Source organism: Trachurus japonicus, chromosome 9, assembly GCF_045865225.1.
Source record: "Trachurus japonicus isolate A0001 chromosome 9, Traja_1.0".
NCBI classification, from domain to species: domain Eukaryota; kingdom Metazoa; phylum Chordata; class Actinopteri; order Carangiformes; family Carangidae; genus Trachurus; species Trachurus japonicus.
The window spans coordinates 13,869,513-13,893,206 of NC_140915.1; the positions used below are offsets into that span (position 1 = coordinate 13,869,513).

The window sequence follows — 23,694 nt, forward strand, 5'->3', positions numbered from 1 at the left end:
AATAAAAGTACAATGTAGCACAGACAGACTCGACTAGATCTAGAAATGGGATTGGATTTTTAGTTTAATGAATTCTGAGACACCAAATGGATTGCAAGCCAACCTTTCCTGGCAGGATTGTGGTTCCTTAAAAACAACTTAAACCTATTTGTATACAACAAAAATGCAGTAAGGCTGACAACTGGCTAAAACAAAAAGGTACTTTAAAATGAGAATTCCATTACAATACCATCAACAACACTTTTTTAATAAAATTTAGCCATATTAGGACAACAATAAAGCCAGACAGTCCATACTTGAAGTTGAATGATAAGCAGGTCTTCGAGACATTTAACTAGCAGCAACATAATACAAGGGTGTGGACCCTCACAGTGCAGCTACCAATCTGTGGCACCATTACTACAAAATGAAGCCTTTGTGGCAAATAAATACATTTATCTCTCCACTGAAATGACTGAGATATCCTCTAGTTCAGGAGTAGGTGAACACAGCGTTTGCAGCAGCGTACCTGTATGCCATTTAAAACCTTGACTCACTGTTTTAAGCATGAAACTTTCTCGGCTATATGTTCTAGCATGTGCAGAGACACATACAGGCTTGGGTTAGCAGAGGAAGTACAGTTTTACTGTTATTTTACCTTCCAATCACACTTAGATATTGACCCTCAACTGCCTGTGTGAAATCAGGATGGATAAGCAGTCTCAAAAAAATTAAAACTGATGATGCGGGGAAAAAAAATATCTACATAGTGTTTTGCCTTACAGAGACACAGAAACACACAGAGACATCCTGCACAATGAGCTGCTTTCAAGGCTGAAGGAGACAGACTGCTGGACGTCAGTGCAGAGGACAAATAAAATGGGATTTAAAACGAAATTCCACATTAAAAGAAATAGCCTGGCCATCACTAAAGTTACACTGCCATTTTTTGGTTAACTCTGGAGAGAGATAATTAAGAAAACTCATCCAATACATCCTTGCAGTTAGAAAATAAGGAATAACTGATGAGTGACTTTCCGGTGCAATCTGAAATGGCCTTGATCTCGACAACTTTTACCGGACATCAAAGTTAATTTTAGTAGAAACACAATATACCATCACCATGTCCACTTGTCTTAGGACTGACACAGTCTTTACAAACACTAGATCTTACCTGTGATGACAGTTGAACATATAGTGTCAAGAAGCATTACAATCCATTAGACAAATTGATATCATGTAGTCTGAAAAAAACACCTTATTATGGTGATCAAGGTCTATGCCAATTTGAATGTCGGTCATAACAGAAACATCTCAATTAATTACATTTTCTGATTTAGGCAATTGCACCGAATCTGAAGTAACACTGCTTGAAATGCGATGAGTTATTAAAAAAAACGTGACTGGCAGTGTAAGTAAACAAAGACATGAGGTCCATGCATAATGGCTTTTCATGTTAAAATGAAAGCTTTAAAAAGCTCCTCTGGAGGAGGAGCACCTTGGGGGAGAAAAGAAACACACATAAAAAGGCCCTATTTGGCTTCAAGTCAAGGCGTCCTGGCTTTGGCTTTTAATGGGCTCACACTGGCCCAACAGTCCCACAAAGATTTAAGGGGGTTCTGGACTTTTCTGTCTGCCTGGACAAGAGAAGAACCTCGTGGTTTTGCGTAGCCACAGCTGCTGCTCATTCCACCGGGCTCTTCCTGTGACCAGTGCGACCCATATTTCGGCAGGCTAAACTTCCTGAAACAAACCAGAAGGGAATCGTCAAAAAAACTTCACTCCGAACCGGCACCGTCCACTGTTGCATTGCTCAAACACACCTGTACTATCAGGCTAAATGACAGAGCGGGCCAGACTGTTGCAACATGATGAACTGACAGCTGTGTTTGCTCCTTCTGCTTTATTTGCACAAAACTCATTTCAGGTTACAAGTAAGATAAACTCAAAATATATATTTTTGGACTATGTAGAAAACAAAAGATAAAGGCAGAAGCAAAATGCTCAACTTGAGAAAAAACATCAGCAAGTGTTCGCTCTGTTCAAAATAAGGCGGCTCAAGCTGAGCCTGTTGCAAAAATGTCTTGCTGTCACTCTCTCTCCACACCAGCCCTAAAACAAGACAGTTGACCGAAAATACCAAAAACAGAAAGTATTAACTGTGACTATGTCTTCTCATTCATTTGGAAAATGTGTTTTATAGTAGGCTAGGCGTGGCATTTTAAACTTCTGATATTTTTTGCAAAGTTATATAATAACACAAAAACTGTTGTAACTGAAGCAAAAACAACAACCTCACATGTTACATACCTGCTTGTGGACTTAATATCACATTTTGTTGCTTCCTCTTCTTCTTCTCCTCTAGTATGGGTGAACCCTGGAAAAAAAGAATCAACAAGAAGAAAGACAACAAGAGAGGGTTTAACAGGGACAAAGGGATGGCCACGTATGTAGCAGTTTACCAGTTTATAAGACATTTCCATTTACAAGACAGGTCTTACCTGTTTCTCCTTTTCTCTTAAATTCCTCAGGTGGGCTGAGGAGGGAGGGGTTAAGTTTTCCATCTTCACATTACCTGCCAGATGACAAATTAAATATGATATAATGCAGTAGAGGAAAATAAGAAACTAACAAAACTGTTCTGTTTATCAATGTAAAGATGAACAACATGCACCTGCAGGGCTTCTGTACAGCTGGCAGTCCTTCTTGATGTGGGCAGTGGATCCACACAGGTAGCAGCAACGTATTTCCAGTGCATCTCTTTTCCTCCAGTGCTCGCGCTTGTGTCTGATCGGATCCTTGTTGTTCTCTGCCACATCCATTTTGTCTCTCAGGTGTTCTGGCCTTTTCTCACCGTCCCTTCTGTGCTTGGACCTGAAACAAAATTGTCCACAACACAATACAGACAGCTTTACAAATGGTGCGCAGTAGACGTTAACTGACAAATCCTGACATGTATTGTGATGGTACCCACTTCCTACGCATGGGGCAGTCTTTCATGAAGTGGCCGATCTTGCCACAGATGCGGCAGCAGCGATCGTTGGGAGCCACTTCTCCCTCGGTGAGAACTTCGGGATCAAAGAAATACTCCTGGGGGACAGACGAGGATGAATCACACGTCAGTGCTGAGATAAAGCCACCACAATGTGCAACTATAGTCTATAGACAGCAAATACCAACCATCTGAGTGGGGTACGGGTGAGGAAAGGATTTGATGGAGGTGCCAAACACTGTTCTGCCATTGATGAAAGCCTTCATGATGAAGTTAGTCACTGTTTCATGGGGAAGAGACAAGAAAACAAATTTAAAAAGACAGAAAAACAAAGATAAAAGACTGGTATTCTAGGAATATGACCACAGAAGACATTTTAAAAAGGTCGTACTTTTCCTGGATAGACCAGCACCCAGATTATGATTGAGGTCAAATGGATCTGTAAACAAGCACAGAAGCGAAAGCAACAGAGTTAACAACACTACCATGCAGCAACACAGTCATTTCAAGTCAGTTAACAAATTAAAGCAGAAGTAAGCGGAATGTTTGTGTTAATATAAGTCTTAAATAGTTATATCTTCTGACAGTAATCACTTACATAGAGTGTTTGGTCTGAAACACAAGTCTGTCAGTCACTCTGCTCTGTTGTAAGCTGAGGAGAAAACTTTCCTTGTATCCTACAACCTTTATCCAATGAGGAGAGAGAATGGCATAAAGGGGCGAGGGCGGGGACTGCTAACTCCATCGGCTGACAGGAAGTTAGCCAACGCTTACTTCTGCTTTAACAACCTAACAATAATACTGTCTTTTTACAGAATGTCCCACGTGCTGACCTTCAATGACGATGTATTTGGATGTCCACTGCTTGTTGAAGGTGGTGAGGCGGCTGTGCTGACGGATACAGACGACGTGCTCTCTGAAGTCAAAGTCCTCGGTGTAAAAGCGGAGCAGGCCGAGCCACAGCTCCCCCACCGACTCCATGTTGCTCCCAAACTGTGGCCAGCGACTGGGCTGCAGGTGGAACATCACATGATGGACGTGTTATTAAGACAATGTGACATGCTCATTGACTCAAGAGTTAATATGCAAAGAAAAAAAAAAAGAGAAGGAAAATAGACAAAACTCACCAATGTTTTTAAGTCGTCAAAGAAGTACACGTTCCAGCCGTCAACCAGCACTTCTGGCTTCTTCTTTCCATCATAGATCTGTGACAACAAACTCAGTGAGGTCAAAAAACAAAACTATGCGACTATTAGCATACATGACGAAGATAAAATCATAAGGGAGGCCACTCAGGAATCCAGTTACATTCATAAAGAGTGAACATAGTGTGTCCAAATGAACATTTTCACAAATACCATGTAATTTGTACCTCTTGCAGCACAGGAATAACTGGTGGGTTTCGCTGCTGAAGGAAGAACAGCACCATGAGTGTGTACGCGTAGGATGAAAGGCTGCCACGCGAGGCATCACCGATGTCGCATATCTGGATTGGGGGGAAAAAAAATAAATAAATAAGCATAAGCACTGCAGTATAATATGACAGGGGCAGGGGTTCAAGTGTTAATATTCACCTTGGCAAAAACCTTCATGACGTAACAAAGGATCTTCACTCTCCTGTCAATTGCAGCATACGATGCAAGCAGGTGCGTGTTGTGCAGGGCCTGAAAAATAAAATAAGAAATGTCACCAAAAAGCATGTTTGACAATGTTTGTGTTTCCAGCGACTTCAATTTTACCCAGAAAAAAACTGCACTGAACAAAAAGAGGGAGAAAGAGTCCCACCAGTGTGTTGTAGAGGCTGATGTCTCCCTCCAGGCCGGTGCGAACATGGTAAAACTTCACTATGGGAACCTTTGCCGTGGTGATGGGGAGGATGTTCTTCAGACCTGGTGACAGAGGTCAGGTGAAGAGATGGATTAAGAAATGATTTTAAAAAAATAAAAAAACGTATGGTATGGACTGACACACTAGAAGCGCAACTAATCCTGATGTGTCTTATGTTACCTGGGTGTTTCTTGAGCAGCCTTGCCAGGCTTTCGATGACTCTGATACAGTCACCATCCTTTGAGGAGAAAACAGAAAAACTTATATGGTATGGATTCAAAATCAGAATGAATATTACAAAGTAGGCCACAAGATTGTTTGGTTAAGATGTACCAGAACCCCAATTGTTGGAGAAGAGACAATATCACACACACATATCTGTATATGTGACTGTATGCAACGTACTATTAGCAGTGGGATAAAGAGATAACTTACATCTATGGCGTCCTGCCCTTCCAACACCATACAGATATCTAGGTCACTTTGTCTGAAGCCAAAGCCATTTTTGGATGATCCAAACAGTTGCAGCCGTGCTCCTGTGGGTCAAACAAAACAAAACAAAACAAAAACAAAACAAAACATGATCTGTCAATTTCATTATTAGTGGGTAAATAAGTACCAGAAAAGTTTCAGGGAAAAAACAAAAACATCACCAGCAAAATTTCGTCTGACAAAGGTCTCCAGGTCTTGAAGGATGTGCTCTCTTATATTCACTTCCAGTTCATCTGGGGCAAAGTCAGCTGAAAAATGAAACAGACCTTCACTCAGATCTGGTGCAAATTACAGTCCAGCTCCACATTGTTTCCTTTTATTTTTAAAATTCTACCTCTTGACTGCCAGGATGTCAGTGGTGTAAAAAGAATCTCATATTAATGACAGCTTTCAAAATGACTGCATAAAAACATTTCATGAACATGTAAGTAGCTGCCAAAAAAAAACAAACCTTCACTACAAACGTGGCCCTACCTACCAGGTGGCACTTATCAAGCTGAAACGAGCAATTTACAAGACAGCTGTGCAATTCAGCATTTTCTGACTCCAATGAACAAATCTCACAGACAATTAAGTTGTGAATATCATAGTGTTCTCACGTTATCCCAACTCTTCATCAACTATGTTGACACCACATGTGAAAGATAATCAAATACCATGAAAACTGAATTTTACATTTTAAGGTTCTTTTCCCCCTCTCCAAAATGTGACACCCCACAGTATTTAGGGGTTTTAGTATCAAATAGGTACACAACTTTTATTTGATATTCCACATATTAGGTGTTTACTTATTTATGCTTTTGCCTTTTATCTCATCTTTTTGTTTTTGTTAGATACTTAGGAAAATAAAATAAGTTAACTTCATTCTGTCACATCACAATCACATAATACTCACTGTAGCACTGCTCACAGACTTGGTTGAGGACACCGAGAAACTCTGGTGTCATCTGGGGCAAAGGATCGAGCTGCACCTTCTTGAAATCTTCCGGGCAGTCTTTTTTCAGATGTCCATCACGCTTGCACAAGCTGCACACGACCATGTGTGACTAAAAGACATTGAGGGGGGGGGGGTTTACTGATATGATGAAGCTTATTTGACATTGGTATTTGTTTTCCTACACACGGAGAACCTGAGGTTTTCTGAATACTGTATGTAAAAGAGAAAACAAATGTGAATCTGTAACGTACCCGTCCTCTGGTGAAAGACTGCTTGTTGAATTCATAAGACCGTGTGATCTGGTTTTGGATTTTATTTCTGAGGATCTCCCCCTTGACTGCATCCTCCAGTGAAGGTGACGGACTGAGAGGCGCCACCTCCACCTCCTCGTCCTCCTCCTCATCCATTGAACCAGGTGTGTCCAGATCGGGACCCTCCTCGTCAGACAGCAGCTCCTCCCCTGAAATCTCATCCACCAGGAAAATCTCTTCGTCCTCTGTGGTGAGGCTGTCCAAGTGCCGTCTGCCGAGTTCGTCCTCATAAATGTCCAGATCGTCGTCCTGGTCGTCCTGGTCGTCCTCGTCCTCGGAGAGACTGCTCTTGCCCAGGTCCTCCTTTTCCTTCTCTCTCTCTTCGTCCGAGTCGCTGTATTCTTCGACCTCCTCCTCTTCGATGATGCAGTCAGAGTCTTCGGGACCGTTCTCCACAGCTTTACCATGACTTCCGTGTTGAGACTTAATGCTAAGCTGACTGAACTGGCCCTCGATGTCTTCGTTCGAACCCTTCTGACCGGCTCCACGCCGTGATCCCGTACTGTCGTTGGAAGCTGGCATGTTGAGCGACAGTGCAAAGTACTTGTATGTGGTTTTGAGGCAGTGGAGGATGTATTCGTACATTTGCTGGCTGTTCACTGTGCGGGCCACATTTCTCTTCACGGCAAATGGATCTGAACACAGAAACACAGACACTTTTAAGATGTGAAGCAGATACAGCTCAGAGTAATTACCCTCTAACCAGAAATGTAGATAACGATCATCCCTTAAAAAACTAATAGAAAAGTAACAAATTTAGGATTTCAGCACCACATCAGTCAACAAAATACCACTGTGTAAAGCAACTGTAGAAAACTGTTCATTGATGGCTGGGATAGAATTTAACGATCCGAATATTGAGTCACAGAGGGGGCATTTTAAATTAATCGTAGCCATCTTTCTTTTAACCAGGACACAAGCCAAGGTGCTCTGTGTAGTGTAAAAACAACTCTGGCCAAAACTATTGAAGTATGAAGTGACAATAACATCAGTAACCTTTCCCCTGATAAAAGCAACAAAGCAGCAATGCATCCCAAAGCAAAGCAAAAAAAACAAAAAACCCAACATTCATACTACACATCATGAAGTTTCTGACCTTCCACAGCGATGCGTTTCTTCGGCCAGTCTTTGATCTCCCGGGAGAGGACAGTGCTGGTCCGCACACTTATTACGTTGTCAGCCATGTTGAATTCCAGCGAGTAGAAGCGAAGCATTTCCACCCAGAGAAGCCCGACTTCCACGGCCCGGTGGGGTTTCGGAAACACCAGCGAGACCTGCACACACAGTCCACGCCATAAATATTTGGACCATCATTCTTCACTGCTCTTCAGACTTTGTGCTTGAGCATTTTAAACACGTTACCCAGGAACTATGTTATTTGTTTTGGGTGGCCTCCAAATTATTTCTAATGACGGAAGATGACAAATCCATTCACTTAAACAAAAATAAACCTGGGCAGGATGTTTCTCTATGATGGATCACATATGGTATCAATGTGTTCCTGCCAAGTTTGCTCTTGGTGATTTCACCACATTTTTGTTTTCATGGTTACCTTTCCCTTTATGCAGGAGTCCTCTGCTGGCTGCGATGTTTCTCTGGAGGGGGTGTAAACCCAGTGTAAATGTCCATCATCCACATGTGTGAGATTGAAGTCTGACAACCTGCTGAGCGAGTAGACCTTAATCTAAAAATAAAAATACATAAAAGATTAGTTTCCACTGAAAACAACAACAACTACCAAGGACCAGAACTGAACATAAAATGGGACATTTTGAAGATGAACAAAAATATACCTCAGTGTTCAGGTAGGTAGGCAAGAGGGCCTCTTTGCGCTGCTGTAAAAAGTAGATAACCATGAGGGCGAAGACGTACGGTGGCAGCCCACCTTCCTCTGCACGGTCAATGACACAGATCTAAGCCAGAGGGAAGAGCTCGTGTTAGAAACAGAGTGTCTCATTTTACAAGAAACAAGTGGCAAACTGAGGTGAAGTGAACTCAGAGTCATACCTGGGCCCAGCGTCTGAAGCACAGAACCAGCGGGAGGAGCAGAGGCTCCTGATCGGCCATAGCAGACAGATAGGAGGTGGTTTGGAAAGCGTTCTCATTCCCTGCACTCACTTTGCAGAGCAGACCACTGTTGAGAAAAATGACAATACAGTTTTCATTAGTGGTTATAACTGCTCTTGCACATGTGGAAATACAACCCTGATATAAGCAACAGTTTTCCAACTCTGTGGGGAATAAAAACCAAAACACATAATCTAGTGAACAACTGTTAGATACCTCTTTTTCTCTTTGCAAATGACAACAGGCACCCGGGCATGAAAATCAGCTTCCAGGTCGACAAAGAGAGCTGAGGACAAAAGAAGACATGTTACATTTCAAGTACCCATGACATCCTTGTGCCTGGCTGACTTTCCTACAGTGGAAAGTATTGTGAGGAAAAAATGTTGTGCTCAAATGACCAAGAGGTGACTCACGGCTCACAGAGAGACTTTCCTTCACCAACAACAAGACGTCTGGCTGATGCATCTGTGAATACATTCCATTTCAAAACCTTTATACAACATAACAATATAAAAAAAAGAACACATGAATATGGTGCGTATGACAAACACAACATCCACAAATGTGAAACATTTCACCATCCACACAGTTATCACTGTCTCTGCTACATACTTTCTACTTGGATCTAGACAAACAACTTCTAAAAATCAAAGCTTGTTTGAGGATATTTGGGTTTTTTTGGTGTCGATTTCCCAGGGTGTACAGGGTGTTTTTAAATTTTGTCAACCTCCCAATACAAACCTTGTTAAATCAGTATTCATACAATCAAACTCACACTGGGCTACTCACGTGAGGTGGATACTGAATATCAATGTTGACATCAGAATCCTTAAATCCAAACTTAGTGCAAGATGAGCCATAGAGCCTGAGCCTGATCTCTACAGTCGAGGAAAAAAAAGGAGAAGAAATAATTTCATTAACATTAAAAATTATGAATAGCACAAGTCTGTTTGATACAAAGTAATACGACGATAATCAAAAGTAATATATCTCACCAGGCAGGACGGACAGAAGGAGGTCTTGCATGATGGAGACCACGGAGCGTCTCCTCTCAACATCCTCCTCATTCATCCCATGATCCCGGACGACGTTCTCCAGTGCAGCGCTCACTGCGCTTATCTGCTCCGGGCCTGGAGGCATAATCTCAGTCAGCATCACCTGCTCTTGCTTCTCCTGTGAACCCAAACGCACACGAGCAAAAACAGGGATTCGTTAATGCACAAAGATCACAATGAGGTGTCTTGAAGCATCGTCATCCGTCTGCATGATGAAACCATTTCTCACCCGTGTCCTTTTCTTGTGCCGCTTGTCTCTGATGTGCTTGTACGCTTCAGACACAGATTCCAACAGAATGTCACACACAGCACAGGTGTAAAGTGCACTGGGGTTACTGTGGGTCTTCTGACATTTTTTAAAAAAAGAAGGAGAAAAGTACAAAAATTAGACAACAACAACAACAAAAAAATATATAATATAAAACAGACTGAAGGCTGTGCTTGTTTGTACCTTCTTGAGGCAGAAGATGTCATCTTTATTAAGTCGCCTCTCTACTTGCTGTAGGCTCTCCTGCTCTTTGGCTGACAGTGTGGGGTCTTCGTTCACATGGCCCCTACCCTCTTCAGCAAAACCCTTCTTCTTGTGTCTGTTTCTCCGTCTTTTCCCTTTTGAATGGAAGAAACAAGTGTGCCAAAAAACATGATACGCATGATTTTGTGGAGATCTTAATTAGTAATGTGTATCTCATGGATGATTATGTACCCCGCCTTCTTATACTCCAGCTAAGTTTTAATAAACAACTAATTTCTGACTGACTTTAGCTGACTGCCACAGAATCTTTCTTCTTTCATGTGGGGATGAACGTAAAATTGTCCACTCCTTCCCTAAATCTGACCTGACCTTATCCTATCTCAGCTGGTTTACCTTGAGCACTGCCTTCAGGGGTCTCCCTCCTCCCCTGATCCCTGTCCTCCCTTGGACCCTCTCCTCCTTGGACGCCTCTCCTCCAGTAATGCTGCTGCAGCGGGCGCTCTCTCCAGTTCTCTTCTCGATTCCCGCTGTTTTCGGGACCCAGGAGCCAACGGAGATCGTCCTTCTGCAGGGGGCTGTGACCACCTCTGAATCCACCAGGGGAGTAGCTCAGGGGGCCCAGCGCTCCCTTCTTGGGACTGGCCCAGTGCGGCCCACCCTGATTCTTCTTACCCTGGTGACCCCCCTCTGGTCTGTAGTTCTGTCCTCGACCCTGGTCCTGGATCCTCCAGCTTTCCGTCTTCTCTGCTCCCGCTCCCCTCTCCCAGCCGCCTTGTCTAGCCCGGTAAGGCCTGCCTGGGTTATCCATGATTCACTTCTGCTAAAACTGAAAGATGATATGTTCTGTAAATATAAAATAGTCCTTTTTTTTTTCTTTTTTATTATGTGATGCCAATACAAGACAAGTGGAAAACAAAGACAAAGATACATGCTATACTGGTGCAAACAGTGCTGTGTAAAATAAATAGTCCTTTCTTAACCAAAAACACCAATGACATATACTGTTTGTAAGCAGGATCATCTACCAAAGTTATGACTCAACAACAGCATCACTGGCTGCAACAACTTCCACAACTTCTCATCTATTTCAGACCAGACTACGAATAAATGAAAGCTACATTTATCCTAATTTGCGTGCTTTTATGTGAGATGAGACAACAGGTAGTTATCGATAAAACGGTAGGGTGTCAACTCAGCATCGACTTGGGAAATGCAAACTAACTGACAAGCCACTTTTATGTTTAGCAATGTTGGACATTTGGACCGTTTCAGGTTGAAATCTCACCCACTGTGGGTCTCCTATGTTCTTTTTTTCATTGCACAAATAGTTATATAGCTAGTTATAGTTACATAGTATTACTTACATACTATATACTGTAATTATATGAATAAAATATTGTCAGTGTCTCAGCTGAAGTATCCTATATGTTATTTTAAGTTCTGATAATACTGTAAATCACATTAGGCCTTTGTAGGACCCATAGGTGAAATAACTGTTTCGGGAACAGTGTCTTCAATGTTTATGGTGTTATTTCATAGAGATTATAGTACATATTTGCAATTATAGCAATGCGGTTGGACTTTAAAAGCAACATATATGGATTTTATGGGCAAATTTTGAGTTCTAGTAAAAGGCTGTTTTTGGGGCGTTTTTACCCAGTTGGTTTTGAGTTGCTGTTCAGCTGCTTTTGCCTCACAGACCTGGCAACCCTGACAGGTACTTGTCGATAAAACGGTGTCACCTCAGCATTGGCTTGGAAAATGCAAACTAAGTTATGTTACTGACAACGAAACACTTTTATTTTTATGGACATTTGGACCATTTTAGGTTGAAATCTCAACCCCCGTGGGAAAACTCAAGAAAACATCGATGGCTCCTCTAGCTATAAGGTTATGTTACTCCAGCTCTGACATATCTCCATTAGCATTACGCTCATTGTGGTGACTGTACACAACACAGATGTAACGTAACGTAACGTTAACCAACGTCTCTCTCAAGGTACCCGGGTAACTGTAACGGTTAGCTTGACTTTGTTGTGGCTAGGTGTTAGCTTGTGCTAGCTAAGCTTATACACGCTTCTTCAGTCGCTTCTTGAGCCCTCTATAACAATTTCACCGCAATTTCCGCAATTATATGCACACACCTCTGTCTGCTAAGAAAAAACATGTTGCTAACACACACCGCCAAGAAACTAAACTCGTGTTGGTCACGAAATTTAATGTTAGCTCACTTGCTACATGTAGCCTAGCTCACTTGTTAGCAGCTAACGTTCCAACAGCTAACGTCTAGCTCTCGCGCTAGTTAGCATTAGCATCGCTGCTCATTTGTTTTTAAAGCAGCTCAAACCTGCAGCAGCAGCACCGCTTTAACAGGCAACCGCTAATAAAAAACAGATGTCAGCGATACATGTTATGCAGTTTAAGAAAAACAAAGCCATTAAATACCTTTAAGACGAGCACAGAGGACATAGTTGAAGCCTTGTTTAGGTCTGACTGGGCATGATCGTTTGTCTGTCTGACACTGGTACTGGAGTTTGAGAGGTGAAGTCCGGATTGTGTTTTGTAGCAGTTTTGTAGCAGCGTTTAAGTTCCGCCCACCGCAAAACAACAGGAGAGGTCCCTTTTAACATTAGTCAAAAAATAATTATTCTATTATTATATATATATATTATTTCTATAACTACAACATAGGGAGCACTGGGAAACAACGTCAGCGAAGACAACTTTTGAAACTAAATACAGAGTAATTACATAACAGCCAAGCAGCCATTCACCCATCTCCACCAGTGTTGCTATTTTAAGACGTTCCACAACTTTGAATAAAAATAAATGACATAATAATCATAATCATAATTAGTATGTTCATTTGTTTGTTTGTTTTTTGCTGTAAAAAACAAAACAAAAAAAAACATTAGCTTTCACAATAAAATCCTCAAGTTAGCAAGCAAATGTGGCTCTCAGTTAAGTTCAGATAGCCTACAGTCCTACTGCAATTTACGTTTGTTTGATTTTTTTTTCTTATTCTTATTCCTAGCTTATTCTTATTCGTATTATTCATTAACCATAGGCTACTCTATTACAAGCAGGCTACTGCTTTGTTTTTTTCTTTTTTTTTACTGCTACTAACATTTCTTGTCTGCTGCTGAAACCTTGGGACGAATAAAGGATTAGGCTATCTTATCTTAGACAATGTTACACACCACAAATGCATCAATCATTTCTTCTGGATAATATTTTCATATCCAGTATATGGTGGATAGTCTATTAGTTTTATTTCTCATAATGCCTAAGGGCATGGTTGTCCATTCATGTATTATTATTCTAGGGAAACAAGCCCACAGAAGGTCTAACATATGGCTGAGGGTTTAAGTTAATTAATTCCTGCATGGGACCAGTGATTGTTTGGCCTCGGTCGCCCGGGGAGACCAGAGAAAGGTGCGCTGCCAGAGCGGGGGAGACCCCGGGAAAAGTGACGTCACCGCGGGGCTGCAGCTGAGTGCGGGACTCGACCTCAGTGCAGGGGCTGCCGGTGGATGATGATGGTGTCACTTGTCGTGAGCGGTGACGGCGGATCGGTGAGTGTTTACAAACGGAGGCGGATGGACGGAGCTTCTCCTCTGAGAGAAGCGCTGACAGCGGCCAGACAGCGGCACACAGCCCGGCACAGAAAACAGACACTCATGGCCAAACTGAGTGACTCCGGCTTCGAGGAGGATCTGGGACCCTCCCCGGGATCAGCATCTCCAGTTCGGACAAACGTGTTCTCGCTGCGCCTTTATGAACCGGAGGCTCCTGCAGAGCCGCTGTCCAGCTGGTACCTCCAGTACGGAGACGTTGGTTACAGCATCCAGAGGGAGAGGGAGGCGCAGTTTCACCCATGCAACAGCTTGGCACGTCAGCCACAAGTGAGTTATTATTAAAAAGTTTGTATTTTTAACGTTTAACGTTTTGATTTGATATAGGGCTGCATTTTTTTTTTACAGTGTCCTACTAGGCTACTTTCAACATCATAAATCAACATCTGGAATAGGCTACATAATGTCATTGATAGATGTAGGCTATAGGTAATAGACAAATAGAAAAGAAAGAAAGAAAGAAAGAACACACAGAACTGGGATATTAAAAGTTTTTAATGAAATAGAAATAGATCATCAGGTATAGCTATTGGACATAAATATGTGTGAGATCCAGCAATAGAAATGCAATTAGAGGCTCTGCTATAGATATTTCAAACCTATTTCACAGAAATAATAATTTATTCCAGATTTTTAGTTTATTTCTGCTGCCAGTGCCTATACTAATGGATTTTGTTTACTTGCAGCTAAATGCAGAAGCACGGTGTAAGCTCATCAGCTGGCTCATCCCTGTACACAAACATTTCCGTCTGTCCTTTGAGTGCTGCTGCCTGGCAGTGAACATCGTGGACAGGTTCCTGGCATCCACAGCTGTGGCCGCCGACTGCTTCCAGCTCCTGGGTGTCACTGCACTGCTTCTCGCCAGTAAACAGGTGAGTGAGGCAGCTATAGATGCCAGAGGAACAGATAATACGTTGTTCTTTTGGGTTTCATTCAATAATCTCCCTCAATGTCTTTGCGTCACTATAAGGTGGAGGTTTGCTCACCGCGGATCAGCCATCTCTTGTCACTGTGCTGCGATGCCTTCACTAAAGAGCAGCTCTGCAACCTGGAGTGCCTCATCCTCCTGCGTCTCAACTTCCGCCTCGCTGCCCCCACCCTGGCCTTTTTCCTGGACTACTACACCAACTGCATTGAGGCTGCACAGCTTGTGAGTGATGGGACTGCAAGAATGAATCCAGACGCAAAAAGATCCAGGCAGTGCAGCAACCTTGCACGTAAGGTATGCGAGTTGAGTCTAGCAGACTATGCCTTCAACAAATACCCACCATCTCTGACTGCTGGCTGTGCACTGAGGCTGGCCGGCGAGTTACTGAAAACTGAACTTGGGCCTGTTGAGCATGCAGCCATCCAGTCACAGGACGACCAGTGGGACAGTTTTGTGGATGAATTATGTCCCGAAGCAGCTTCTGTTCAGCCACCTGAGAGCCCTGAGGTTTCAGAGAGCCTCTCTCTGAAAGCAAAGGGGCACTTCCTGTCTGCAGGGCAGGGGAGCTGCGATCACAGTCTGGCCCAGGAGTGCAAAGACAACCTGAAACTGTTGGCGTCATTAAACCAGGAGACACTGGAAGTGATGTCCCCCATGTGACCACATCTCAGACTTCAGCAGAATGCCAAATACCCCCTCTGCTTTGGAGGGTTATATTGTAGTGTTTATTGTAACAAACACAGGAGAGAGCATTAAATACTTTAATGTGTTAAAGTGAAGGTTTTTCAGAAGTAAAGTCTCGGGTTCATCCAGTCCTGCACTAAACCTCATTATACTGAATAACTCAGACAATCAGTCATACTTGATACAATCCAGTGAATGTTTAACAACTTGTTTTATATTTATTGATATTACGTTACTGTTATAGCTTTTATTTTTATTTAAATTTTTAAATCAAAATCATTATTTACTATATATATGTATATGCACTGACTTGCTGCAGGTTTATAAGTTATGTTACTGTTGCAAAAACTCAATGAAGGACCATGTGCTGTTATGAATCGAAATAAATAAACAGTAAATGAATCTCTGTTTGTCTGCATTGGTGATTAACTTAATTTCAGCTCATGTTAAATGATCACACAACATTTGATATGAGTCGGATGTGGTATAATGTGACGGGCCATAAATAACCCTTTGGGTAAAGTACAAGGAAAATAACTCAAGCAGATAGCCTATAGCTCATCTTTACATAGGATGCAGAGTTTCCATCAGCGTCGATCATGAAAACCAACCTACTCACCAGCTTTCTTCACCCCTCTGGTTGTGTTTATACCAAGGGGGCAGTTGTCGGTCTGAGAAGTGAAGCTCACTTCCGCGTTCAAAAAACTGCAATCCCCTTGGATTCCTCTGGGGGCTGGTGTCAGAAGGGAGCATTCCTCATAGACCCCCATGTTAAAATCGCCGACTTTACATCCTCAGTAAACATGTTAAAAGCCTGGTGTCAGAACATTTTTTTGTCTCAATCGATAGTTTCTACCCCCGCACACACTCTGAGGGGGGTGAATTTTTTTTTAACACTGCCGTTTTACTGTTATAAGGTTAAAACTCTGACCAATTAGGGCGCGGAAACGTTGAGTGACAGGTCCGAGCAGCTCCGTGGACAGCTGCTTCGAGGCCAGTGGGCGGGTTCTCGGCCGGCCAATCCAACATGGCGCTGTTCAGACCGCCATGTTTGAGTCACAAAAACGACTCCCCAAAACCAATGGGTGACGTCACGGACGCTACGTCCATGGTTTATACTAGCATTGTCGCCAAGTATTACAGACTTCCTAAGGGGAAAAGTTTCTGTAGAAGAGGTCAGCAAGAACAGTGGATCCGTCCATCCATCCGATAAACTGTCATGCATGCCATGGCATCTCGACCTGCTGACCAAGGGAGTGCTGATAGATCTATTTTACCTGTGGACACCTGAAACTGAAATTTCTCATTTTTCCAATAGGCTACTGTTCTTTTGGTGGGACATCAACATACATCAATAAACTATCCCTGACTAGGCTACAAGACCAGGTGTTAGACTTATAGCCTTATAGTGAAATCATATACCCATCCTCAGAGACAGTGGTTAATATGCTTCAGTGTTTGACACTGCCGTTTCTTTATGTGCTATATGTTCTGTGGCTTTTTAAAGACTTGACAGTCTGGAGTCCATTGTGTCTAACCAGTTGTGGCTGTAGCACAAAGTAAATCCTGCATTACATTAGTTCTTTATTGTTAATGGAGGCTTATAAAGACCATCCTGTCTTCTGATGGCTTCTGTCACTACATAGGCGTAATGCCCTTTAGCCAAACCAGATTTCTGAACATTGCAACATATGACAAAACTGCACAGACAAAGCTAGAGAAGCAATTCGCCTATTTAATCTTTGTGTATTATTGTTCGTATCTTTCATAGTTTGATATCATAGCCTATATTTTTTCTTCATTTTATGATATAGCAAAAAGTCTAAAGTCTTTTTTGCTGGCGTACAAAATAACAGCTGCTGGTCTCAACATTTTAGAGATGAGTTTGTCATCTTAAAAACACTATATCAACAAAAAAGCAGCTCTATCAATCACCAATTTTTTATCTGATACTTTGAAGTGTTATAAACATTGATATTTGTTCTGATCTAAGAATGGTAATAAATATTCTAAATAAAAAGAAGAATCTACTTTTAAAATGTTGCCACAGCCATAATGTTTGATTATAATAACTCTGATCATCTCTTGCATGGATTTTCAAGTCCTTAAATGAAGTTTAACTGGATAAAGTACAAAGTATTGACTATTCTCTAACTGCAAACAGCCCATTCTCTTATTTACTCACTTGGTCAGGCAGCACTACACCTAGCTGCTGACACAGTGTCGACCACACAGGTGCATGCAGCGTTAAGTGCAAGGAGACTTAATCTTGTTTGTTTACCAATAGGGGCATTTGTCACGAGTGTTTACCGAGCTGTCCGCTGTAATTACCCTCTTTCCTTTTCCACTTTGCTTTAAATGTGACATCAGGCTTTGACCTGAGGGTGCACATTTTACGCACAGTTGGATAGAGATTACGCACTGAATGTTATGGCCACCACTCATGTTTTATCACTGCTACACCCGAGAAAATGAAGCATATTGATAATAAAAATGTTAAATGAGTGCAAATCACTTGCAGTCAATCATGTTTTTCTGTGATTTTATGAAAATAAAGGTTTTTTAGTTTAAATAAAACATAAAGACATGGTCGGAGGTGACTCTCCATGCGCCTGTGGCAGGGCGCTGGGAATATTTGGCCGCGGGCAGAGTGGGGGAGACTGGTCTGACACAGGAACCACCTGCTGCAACGGCGCCGTTACGCGCGCTCCCACTTCACACTTCACACCAGCAGCAAACCGTTAATCTGCGGAGCTCTCCAGTCTCCGGGGACGCGGTGACTCCCTGGAGACCGAGTAGGTGCATTTGATTGGGCCAAAAGTATGAAACGGCGGCACTGAGACATGCGAACCGGGAGAATGTCGACTATATATCAGCTCACATGTCAAATCATGGTCGCCTCAGTTCAGATCGCTCCCTCCTTCCTTCCCTCCCTCCAGAGCTGAAACTGATGGAGAGGCAGAGAGACAGAAAAATGTTCGGTTCTCTGTGCCCCAACCAAATGAGCCAGCAGGGGAGGAGAGCTGCACTCCATAGAAAGGTATGGATTTGTTCCTCTTTGTCATGAGGCACACATACATAACACAACACCACTCTGTGTGCAAGTGAAAAGATGATTTAAATGTTTCCTTCATGCAGGATAAAGCCATGGTACCGCGGAGCAGCAGTCCAGTCACTGTCTACGTTGAACTCCCCTGCATCATTGAACAAGGTGCGCATCTCTAACATCATGGCTGAACTTCATGCACCTATGAATCACAGGGTTGAATCACCCAAGTCACGCTTTTATTATGTTACAGCCTTTTCAACAATTGCATGGGATGATTTAGAGGAGTGCACTGCTGCGATGAGACGGGAGAGCGACTCCCTCGGCTCTCAGGTGAGTGGGAAAAACTCAAATTTGTTTTGTTTTAAAAAAAAGAAAGACCACATTAAAAAAAAAAAAAAAACTTGTAAATTTCCAACATTTCGCATCTGCCAGCGAGAAAAACAAAATATCTGGTGCCAGGTCTGCATCACTCCTCCTCTGGCTGTTAATGTTTGACAGGCTGTGCTGGAATCCTGCACGAATGGCGTTGTAGTTTACTCGTGACATCAGGCTACTGCTAATTGGCTGGATGGAGCTCACATGCAGGTTATGCTCACAAACTTGCCTCTATGGCACAGATCACCGTCCGCGCATTACGCATTAAGCCTCCAGCACACTCACTTAAAAATGACCACCGGGACTTGTTCTGCAATAAAACCATTTTACACCGCTTGGTGGGACTTTCAGGTAGAGCTCTCTCTCTCTCTCTCTCCAGTGTTTGATTGTTTCTTTATTCAGTGATGTATGCGCTAATCATCAGTTTTATTCGTCAACAGGTGAATGAATCTGATGCAGATGACCATGACTTTGGAGATTATGCGTTGGATTTCATGGCAGGTGAGAAAGAATTACATTAAAAACCCATAATTGAATGTTTATGCCATTGTGGACAATATCATCATAAAGAGTTCATCCAATTGGCTGATTCCCTGGATGTTTGCCTGTGCCTCCTCTGCCAGAGTCTCCCAGCGCACTGGAGAGCAGCCTGTCTCCAGATGAACTGGTCCCATTTCAGGGATGTGTCATACCTCCCCTCACCCCCCAGAGAGACTTCTCTCCAGACGACAATCCTATTAACTCCTCCACAGAGGCAGCCAACCCTGTTCCTGCCCAGGATGGAGCTGTCTGGAGGGGTTTCGCCCACTGTCAAGTCAGGGCGCTGGATCACTCTTTGGAAGTCAACCACCAGGTAAATCTTTACTGGGACTGCATTTGGAAATATCTAAATTTGACTTATTTATTTACAACATTTGAAATAACTATGTGCATAGTCATACAGCATCTAAATTGATTTTGCCTTTTGCACCTTCAGCTCCAAGAGACTCTTCATAGACGACAGGAAGAGATCGGCTCCCTTCAGGGGAGAAACCTTCACCTCAGGCAGCTGGCCAGTCGAGCAAAGCACCTGGCCTCGGTGCTCGAAGTGAGTACATGACTGAGACGACCATATGGCTGAACATGTACACATACATTCATTCTACATACAATATAATCTCTTGTGTCATCATTTTCCATCTAATTTCCAGAAATTGATGACAGTCAGAGACCCAGAGGCAAGAGAACCAGTGCTGCCTCGTGGTGATAAAACCTCACTGAGTCCCTGTAAGCGACAGCGACTGGACGAAGGCTACGAAACTGAATCCTCTGACTCAGTGGAGGAGATGCTGAGAGACATCAGCACTCGCTGCAACGCCGTCCTGCACGGCACCGCTGCCACTGCCACTGCAACGGGAGCACAGCAGGAATCAGAGACTATACGCATGTTCGGTGCGTTCTCAGGCCTGCAGACTAATGTTTCCAAAGTCGGCAGCGTGAGGGTTGACGGAGCAGAGGCTGAAGAGAGCGTCTCATCCTTCAGAACTTCTGTCAGGGAACACTGCACCATCAGGACTCAGGCGTTTCCTCACGGACACGCCTTCACCTCCAGGACTCAGGAGGGTGGATACCGCTTTCGCTGGGTCCCCAGCCACAGCTGAAAGTAGAGAAAACCAGATCCCATCATTCTTCTAATAAGTGATTTTGAAGGTCTATTCAGGACCGTGTGGATGGAGGGGAAGTGTGGGTGGGCAGCGAATGTTAATGCTTAACTTATAATCTGTGTTGATATCTGTAAATGATTAAATTATGTCTTCCTCAGGTAGCTTCCAAGATAATCAGTCAGAGGTGGTGCTTGACAAAGGAAATAATACTGCCCGACCTGTTGTTTACATTGTGTTTGTTTACATGCCTCAATGTCATGTTTAATTTTGCACCTCACAGGATGTTTTTGTCTTGGAAGATATACGACCAATTCTTTTTTTTATAATAAAAGTTATATTCAAGCCTATAAAACCGACTTTGAGAGATTTCTTTTATTTATGGAACAAGCAGGTGATATTTAAACAAATGGAAAGAAACTGTTTTCCTTGTTTGAGCAGTGAAACAAATGTGACCCCGTGACCCCCTTTAAGAAACAGTGACTTCCTTCCCATTTGTCTTTGTCTGAGTGACTGTGTGGTCTGGAGAAAGGCCCTGGGTCATGATGTATTGCAGCCAACATCCTTGTTTATATCCTCTTTTTGGAAATTGCAATAGATGTGTTTCCTTCCAAATTGTATAACTTGCTGTTGGGTGGCACCTTATAAACATCCCCCTGCAGAGGAAAATGTTTCTTTTTTCTTTTTCTTTTTATGTTAATATTGTTAAAACACATCTTTCCCAAAGAATTATATTTAGGTCACAAGAAAGGAAATTAAAATAAGAAGAAAAACTTATGTTATAAAGTTGTGACCTTCTGACCTTTGTATCTATGATGCTATCTTCATCTTTAGCTGTAAAAAGCAGGCTATGGTGTGAGGCGGAGTGGTCCGGTGGACACTCGGTTGAACCTCAGTTCAAACACCTGTTTAAACTCCCCCAGACCTCAGCCTGTTTACACAAGAGCAGTGAAGGCAGCACTGCAGCACCTGAGGCTGCGGCACTGCTGCTGCTGTGGTGGTGAACACTGCATCCAACAACACAAATAAAGATGAATACAAATCAGTATACATATCATATTGCTGCGTGCATTAGCCTATGTCAACACTTTTATTTGTGCCTTTAATTTAGAAACAATGTCCTTGCATTGGTTGTTTCACTAGAGAAAAATGTTTATGTTAATTCAGTTTGTGGTTTTCTCATATTTTATAGGTTTGCCCCCAGTCAGCACTATATAGGACTGGTAGCAGCTTGGGGAAAAAGTGTGTTATCAATCATTCATTCATTTGGTCATATTTATTTGTACTATTTACATTTTCTGAGAGTTTTGAATAATATTAAAGTTATTCATTAGAATATTGTGATTGAGTTATCAGAAGTTTTAACTTCCCAATATCAGCATCAGGATTGACTGACTGATTGACAAAATAGGTGATCAGGCCAAAGTTTATCTTTACAACAATACACCAATAATTATAGCCTATGTGTAGGCTATAGGCTATTCATTGTTTTCATTGCATAAAAGGGAAATTGTGTTATATTATATTCTATTGTGAAAACATTTCTCGTTGGAAAGTCAATCAAACTAATAAAACTGAGGAAAAACCAGGTGTCAGTGTGTGCAGGTATCTGACTGTAACCCTGACCCTCTGGTCACCGTTAACAATCTAAATTGCTGCTGACAACGTATCAAACAAACAGGACGCCTGTTGTCAAACCTCCTCACCCATTCATGTAACCGCTCACACCTTCACATCGTCAGCTTCGCCGGACAGCCAGCCGCGCCTCCAGCCGCTTCTTGGACCACAAACAAATCCGTTTGTCATTGACCAGCAGCCGCTGCTGAGAGCGGCACCGGGGGGCGACGCTTTTTTTTTTTGTTTCAGCCTGGCTCTGACACTTTCGACCGGTTAAGCTACCGCCAAACTGCGGGGGAACATGCGGGAGGAGGAGGAGGAGGAGGAGGGGAGGGAAACACAGACACAATGAGTCTCTATGGCGACTAAAGCCAAACCTGTGGAGGCTGCAAACCCCTGCAAGTCCCGCGGGAAACTGGGCGGAGAGGTGGAACAAATCATTTAGGCCTATTTTTATTTCCTGAGAATGGTGGGCATGATTAAAACAGAAGAGCGATGTCTCTGTGTAGTCTACAGCTAATAAAGTTAGGATTTTTATTGCAGGCTTTTGCAGCACTTCAACTCTGATGTAGATAGGAAAACGGTGTCTCTGAGGGCTCAACACACTGTAGAATAATAATAATAATAATTTAAAAAGAACACAATATATGCTACAAATTCAGAAGAGAAACTCACAACACAAACAAGTGTTTCCGAGGACACAGAAAAGTGATGGACCAAGCTTTAGACTATTTCTAAACATTGCATATCTGCAAAAATAAATCATATTGACGTGAATATTAAACATAAACTCACATTTAATACATCTTCATTATTCTACTTCTAAAGTCAAGAAGCATTGAATAAAAGTGGTCTATCACTTTCTGGTATCCAACAGAAACACTTCTGTTGTGTTGTGTTTCTGCAGCATGGAGGCTTCATGTCAAACTAATGTTGTTTTCTTGATTTGATGTGGTTTTGGATTTGTAGAGCGTTTAAGCCTTAAAAAAGCAACCCCCAAATTAGTGTATTGACACTTATTCATGATCCAAGCTATTAGCCTATAGCCTATGCTATTTTGTTATACCATATGTGATTAACAACGGTTTAATAAGTGAAATACAGCTACACAGCCTGGTTATGGATGAAGCTGTGCAGCGCTGGTCCATGGCCGCCTGCTGGTCACCTACACACCGTCAGTGATGCTCTGTCCCGTGTCTGAGAGCACGCACCTGTCGCGCCGTGTCAGGGCTCGAGCTCGCGGCGTGGGCGCATATGGAGGTGACAGGTGGCGAGAACGTGCAGCCCAGCTCGCGCCGTTCAGCCCACTTAGCGCCACAGCAGCTCCCGTCATTAAACCGCTGCGGCCCGCGGGTACAAGGCGGCCTGGTGGGAAAGAGCTGTGTCATTAGTTGTTAGACACCCTCCTGCCGTAAATCCACAGATATTCAGATACTATGCTAAATCTTTTTATTTATTTATTTTTATTTATAGGCAAATTTGGTCTCTATCTATTAAAAATAAAAAATCTGCCATCAATGATCCCTCCAGACCTAAATAAAGGTTAAATACATCATTATGATAATGTTTTTTTAAAAATCATAAATAGCCCCAAAATATTTATATAAATATAAAATATTTTTCTTTGCCTATCT

At 42.5% G+C, this 23,694-nt stretch overlaps 3 protein-coding genes across 5 annotated transcripts; 2 read left to right on the forward strand and 1 right to left on the reverse strand.

Annotated features, from left to right (window-relative positions):
• Positions 1-46: 46 nt before the first annotated feature.
• Positions 47-12,702, reverse strand: tut7 (terminal uridylyl transferase 7). Of its 3 annotated transcripts, none has more exons than XM_085786033.1 (29): positions 12,578-12,702; positions 10,526-10,958; positions 10,112-10,266; positions 9,890-10,006; positions 9,601-9,778; positions 9,395-9,483; positions 9,019-9,070; positions 8,822-8,891; positions 8,546-8,672; positions 8,332-8,451; positions 8,091-8,222; positions 7,635-7,812; positions 6,479-7,173; positions 6,186-6,336; positions 5,452-5,538; positions 5,234-5,334; positions 4,979-5,036; positions 4,757-4,860; positions 4,546-4,635; positions 4,344-4,457; positions 4,099-4,176; positions 3,805-3,982; positions 3,363-3,410; positions 3,160-3,251; positions 2,954-3,069; positions 2,654-2,853; positions 2,481-2,554; positions 2,290-2,356; positions 47-1,722 (listed from the first exon to the last, which is right to left on the reverse strand). In XM_085786033.1, exons 2-29 carry the CDS (start codon positions 10,938-10,940, stop codon positions 1,664-1,666), a joined length of 3,945 nt encoding a protein of 1,314 aa, XP_085642159.1. In that variant the 5' UTR covers positions 10,941-10,958; positions 12,578-12,702; the 3' UTR covers positions 47-1,663. The 3 variants fall into 3 exon arrangements, with proteins under 3 accessions (XP_085642159.1, XP_085642158.1, XP_085642157.1); XM_085786032.1 differs by having other exon boundaries at positions 1,445-1,718; positions 2,286-2,356; XM_085786031.1 differs by lacking the exon at positions 47-1,722 and adding an exon at positions 1,866-2,091.
• Positions 12,703-13,494: 792 nt separating this feature from the next.
• Positions 13,495-15,651, forward strand: ccno (cyclin O). The gene is made up of 3 exons (XM_085788115.1): positions 13,495-14,037; positions 14,454-14,639; positions 14,738-15,651. Exons 1-3 carry the CDS (start codon positions 13,666-13,668, stop codon positions 15,353-15,355), a joined length of 1,176 nt encoding a protein of 391 aa, XP_085644241.1. The 5' UTR covers positions 13,495-13,665; the 3' UTR covers positions 15,356-15,651.
• A 2,678-nt stretch (positions 15,652-18,329) lies between these two features.
• mcidas (multiciliate differentiation and DNA synthesis associated cell cycle protein) lies at positions 18,330-20,447 on the forward strand. The gene is made up of 7 exons (XM_085788116.1): positions 18,330-18,419; positions 18,518-18,590; positions 18,679-18,758; positions 19,244-19,304; positions 19,427-19,656; positions 19,780-19,890; positions 19,994-20,447. Exons 1-7 carry the CDS (start codon positions 18,330-18,332, stop codon positions 20,441-20,443), a joined length of 1,095 nt encoding a protein of 364 aa, XP_085644242.1. The 3' UTR covers positions 20,444-20,447.
• Positions 20,448-23,694: the final 3,247 nt, after the last annotated feature.

Coding starts and splice junctions, on each gene's coding strand:
- mcidas (XM_085788116.1), top strand. CDS start 18,330: ATGGAGAGGCAGAGAGACAGAAAAATGTTCGGTTCTCTGTGCCCCAAC. Junction 19,305..19,426: donor TGCGTTGGATTTCATGGCAG/GTGAGAAAGAAT, acceptor CTCCTCTGCCAG/AGTCTCCCAGCGCACTGGAG. Junction 19,657..19,779: donor CTTTGGAAGTCAACCACCAG/GTAAATCTTTAC, acceptor TTGCACCTTCAG/CTCCAAGAGACTCTTCATAG.
- ccno (XM_085788115.1), top strand. CDS start 13,666: ATGATGATGGTGTCACTTGTCGTGAGCGGTGACGGCGGATCGGTGAGT. Junction 14,038..14,453: donor GCTTGGCACGTCAGCCACAA/GTGAGTTATTAT, acceptor GTTTACTTGCAG/CTAAATGCAGAAGCACGGTG. Junction 14,640..14,737: donor TGCTTCTCGCCAGTAAACAG/GTGAGTGAGGCA, acceptor CGTCACTATAAG/GTGGAGGTTTGCTCACCGCG.
- tut7 (XM_085786031.1), bottom strand. CDS start 10,940: ATGGATAACCCAGGCAGGCCTTACCGGGCTAGACAAGGCGGCTGGGAG. Junction 5,539..6,185: donor AGTCTGTGAGCAGTGCTACA/GTGAGTATTATG, acceptor TTCATTTTTCAG/CTGACTTTGCCCCAGATGAA. Junction 2,854..2,953: donor GACTGCCCCATGCGTAGGAA/GTGGGTACCATC, acceptor ATTTTGTTTCAG/GTCCAAGCACAGAAGGGACG.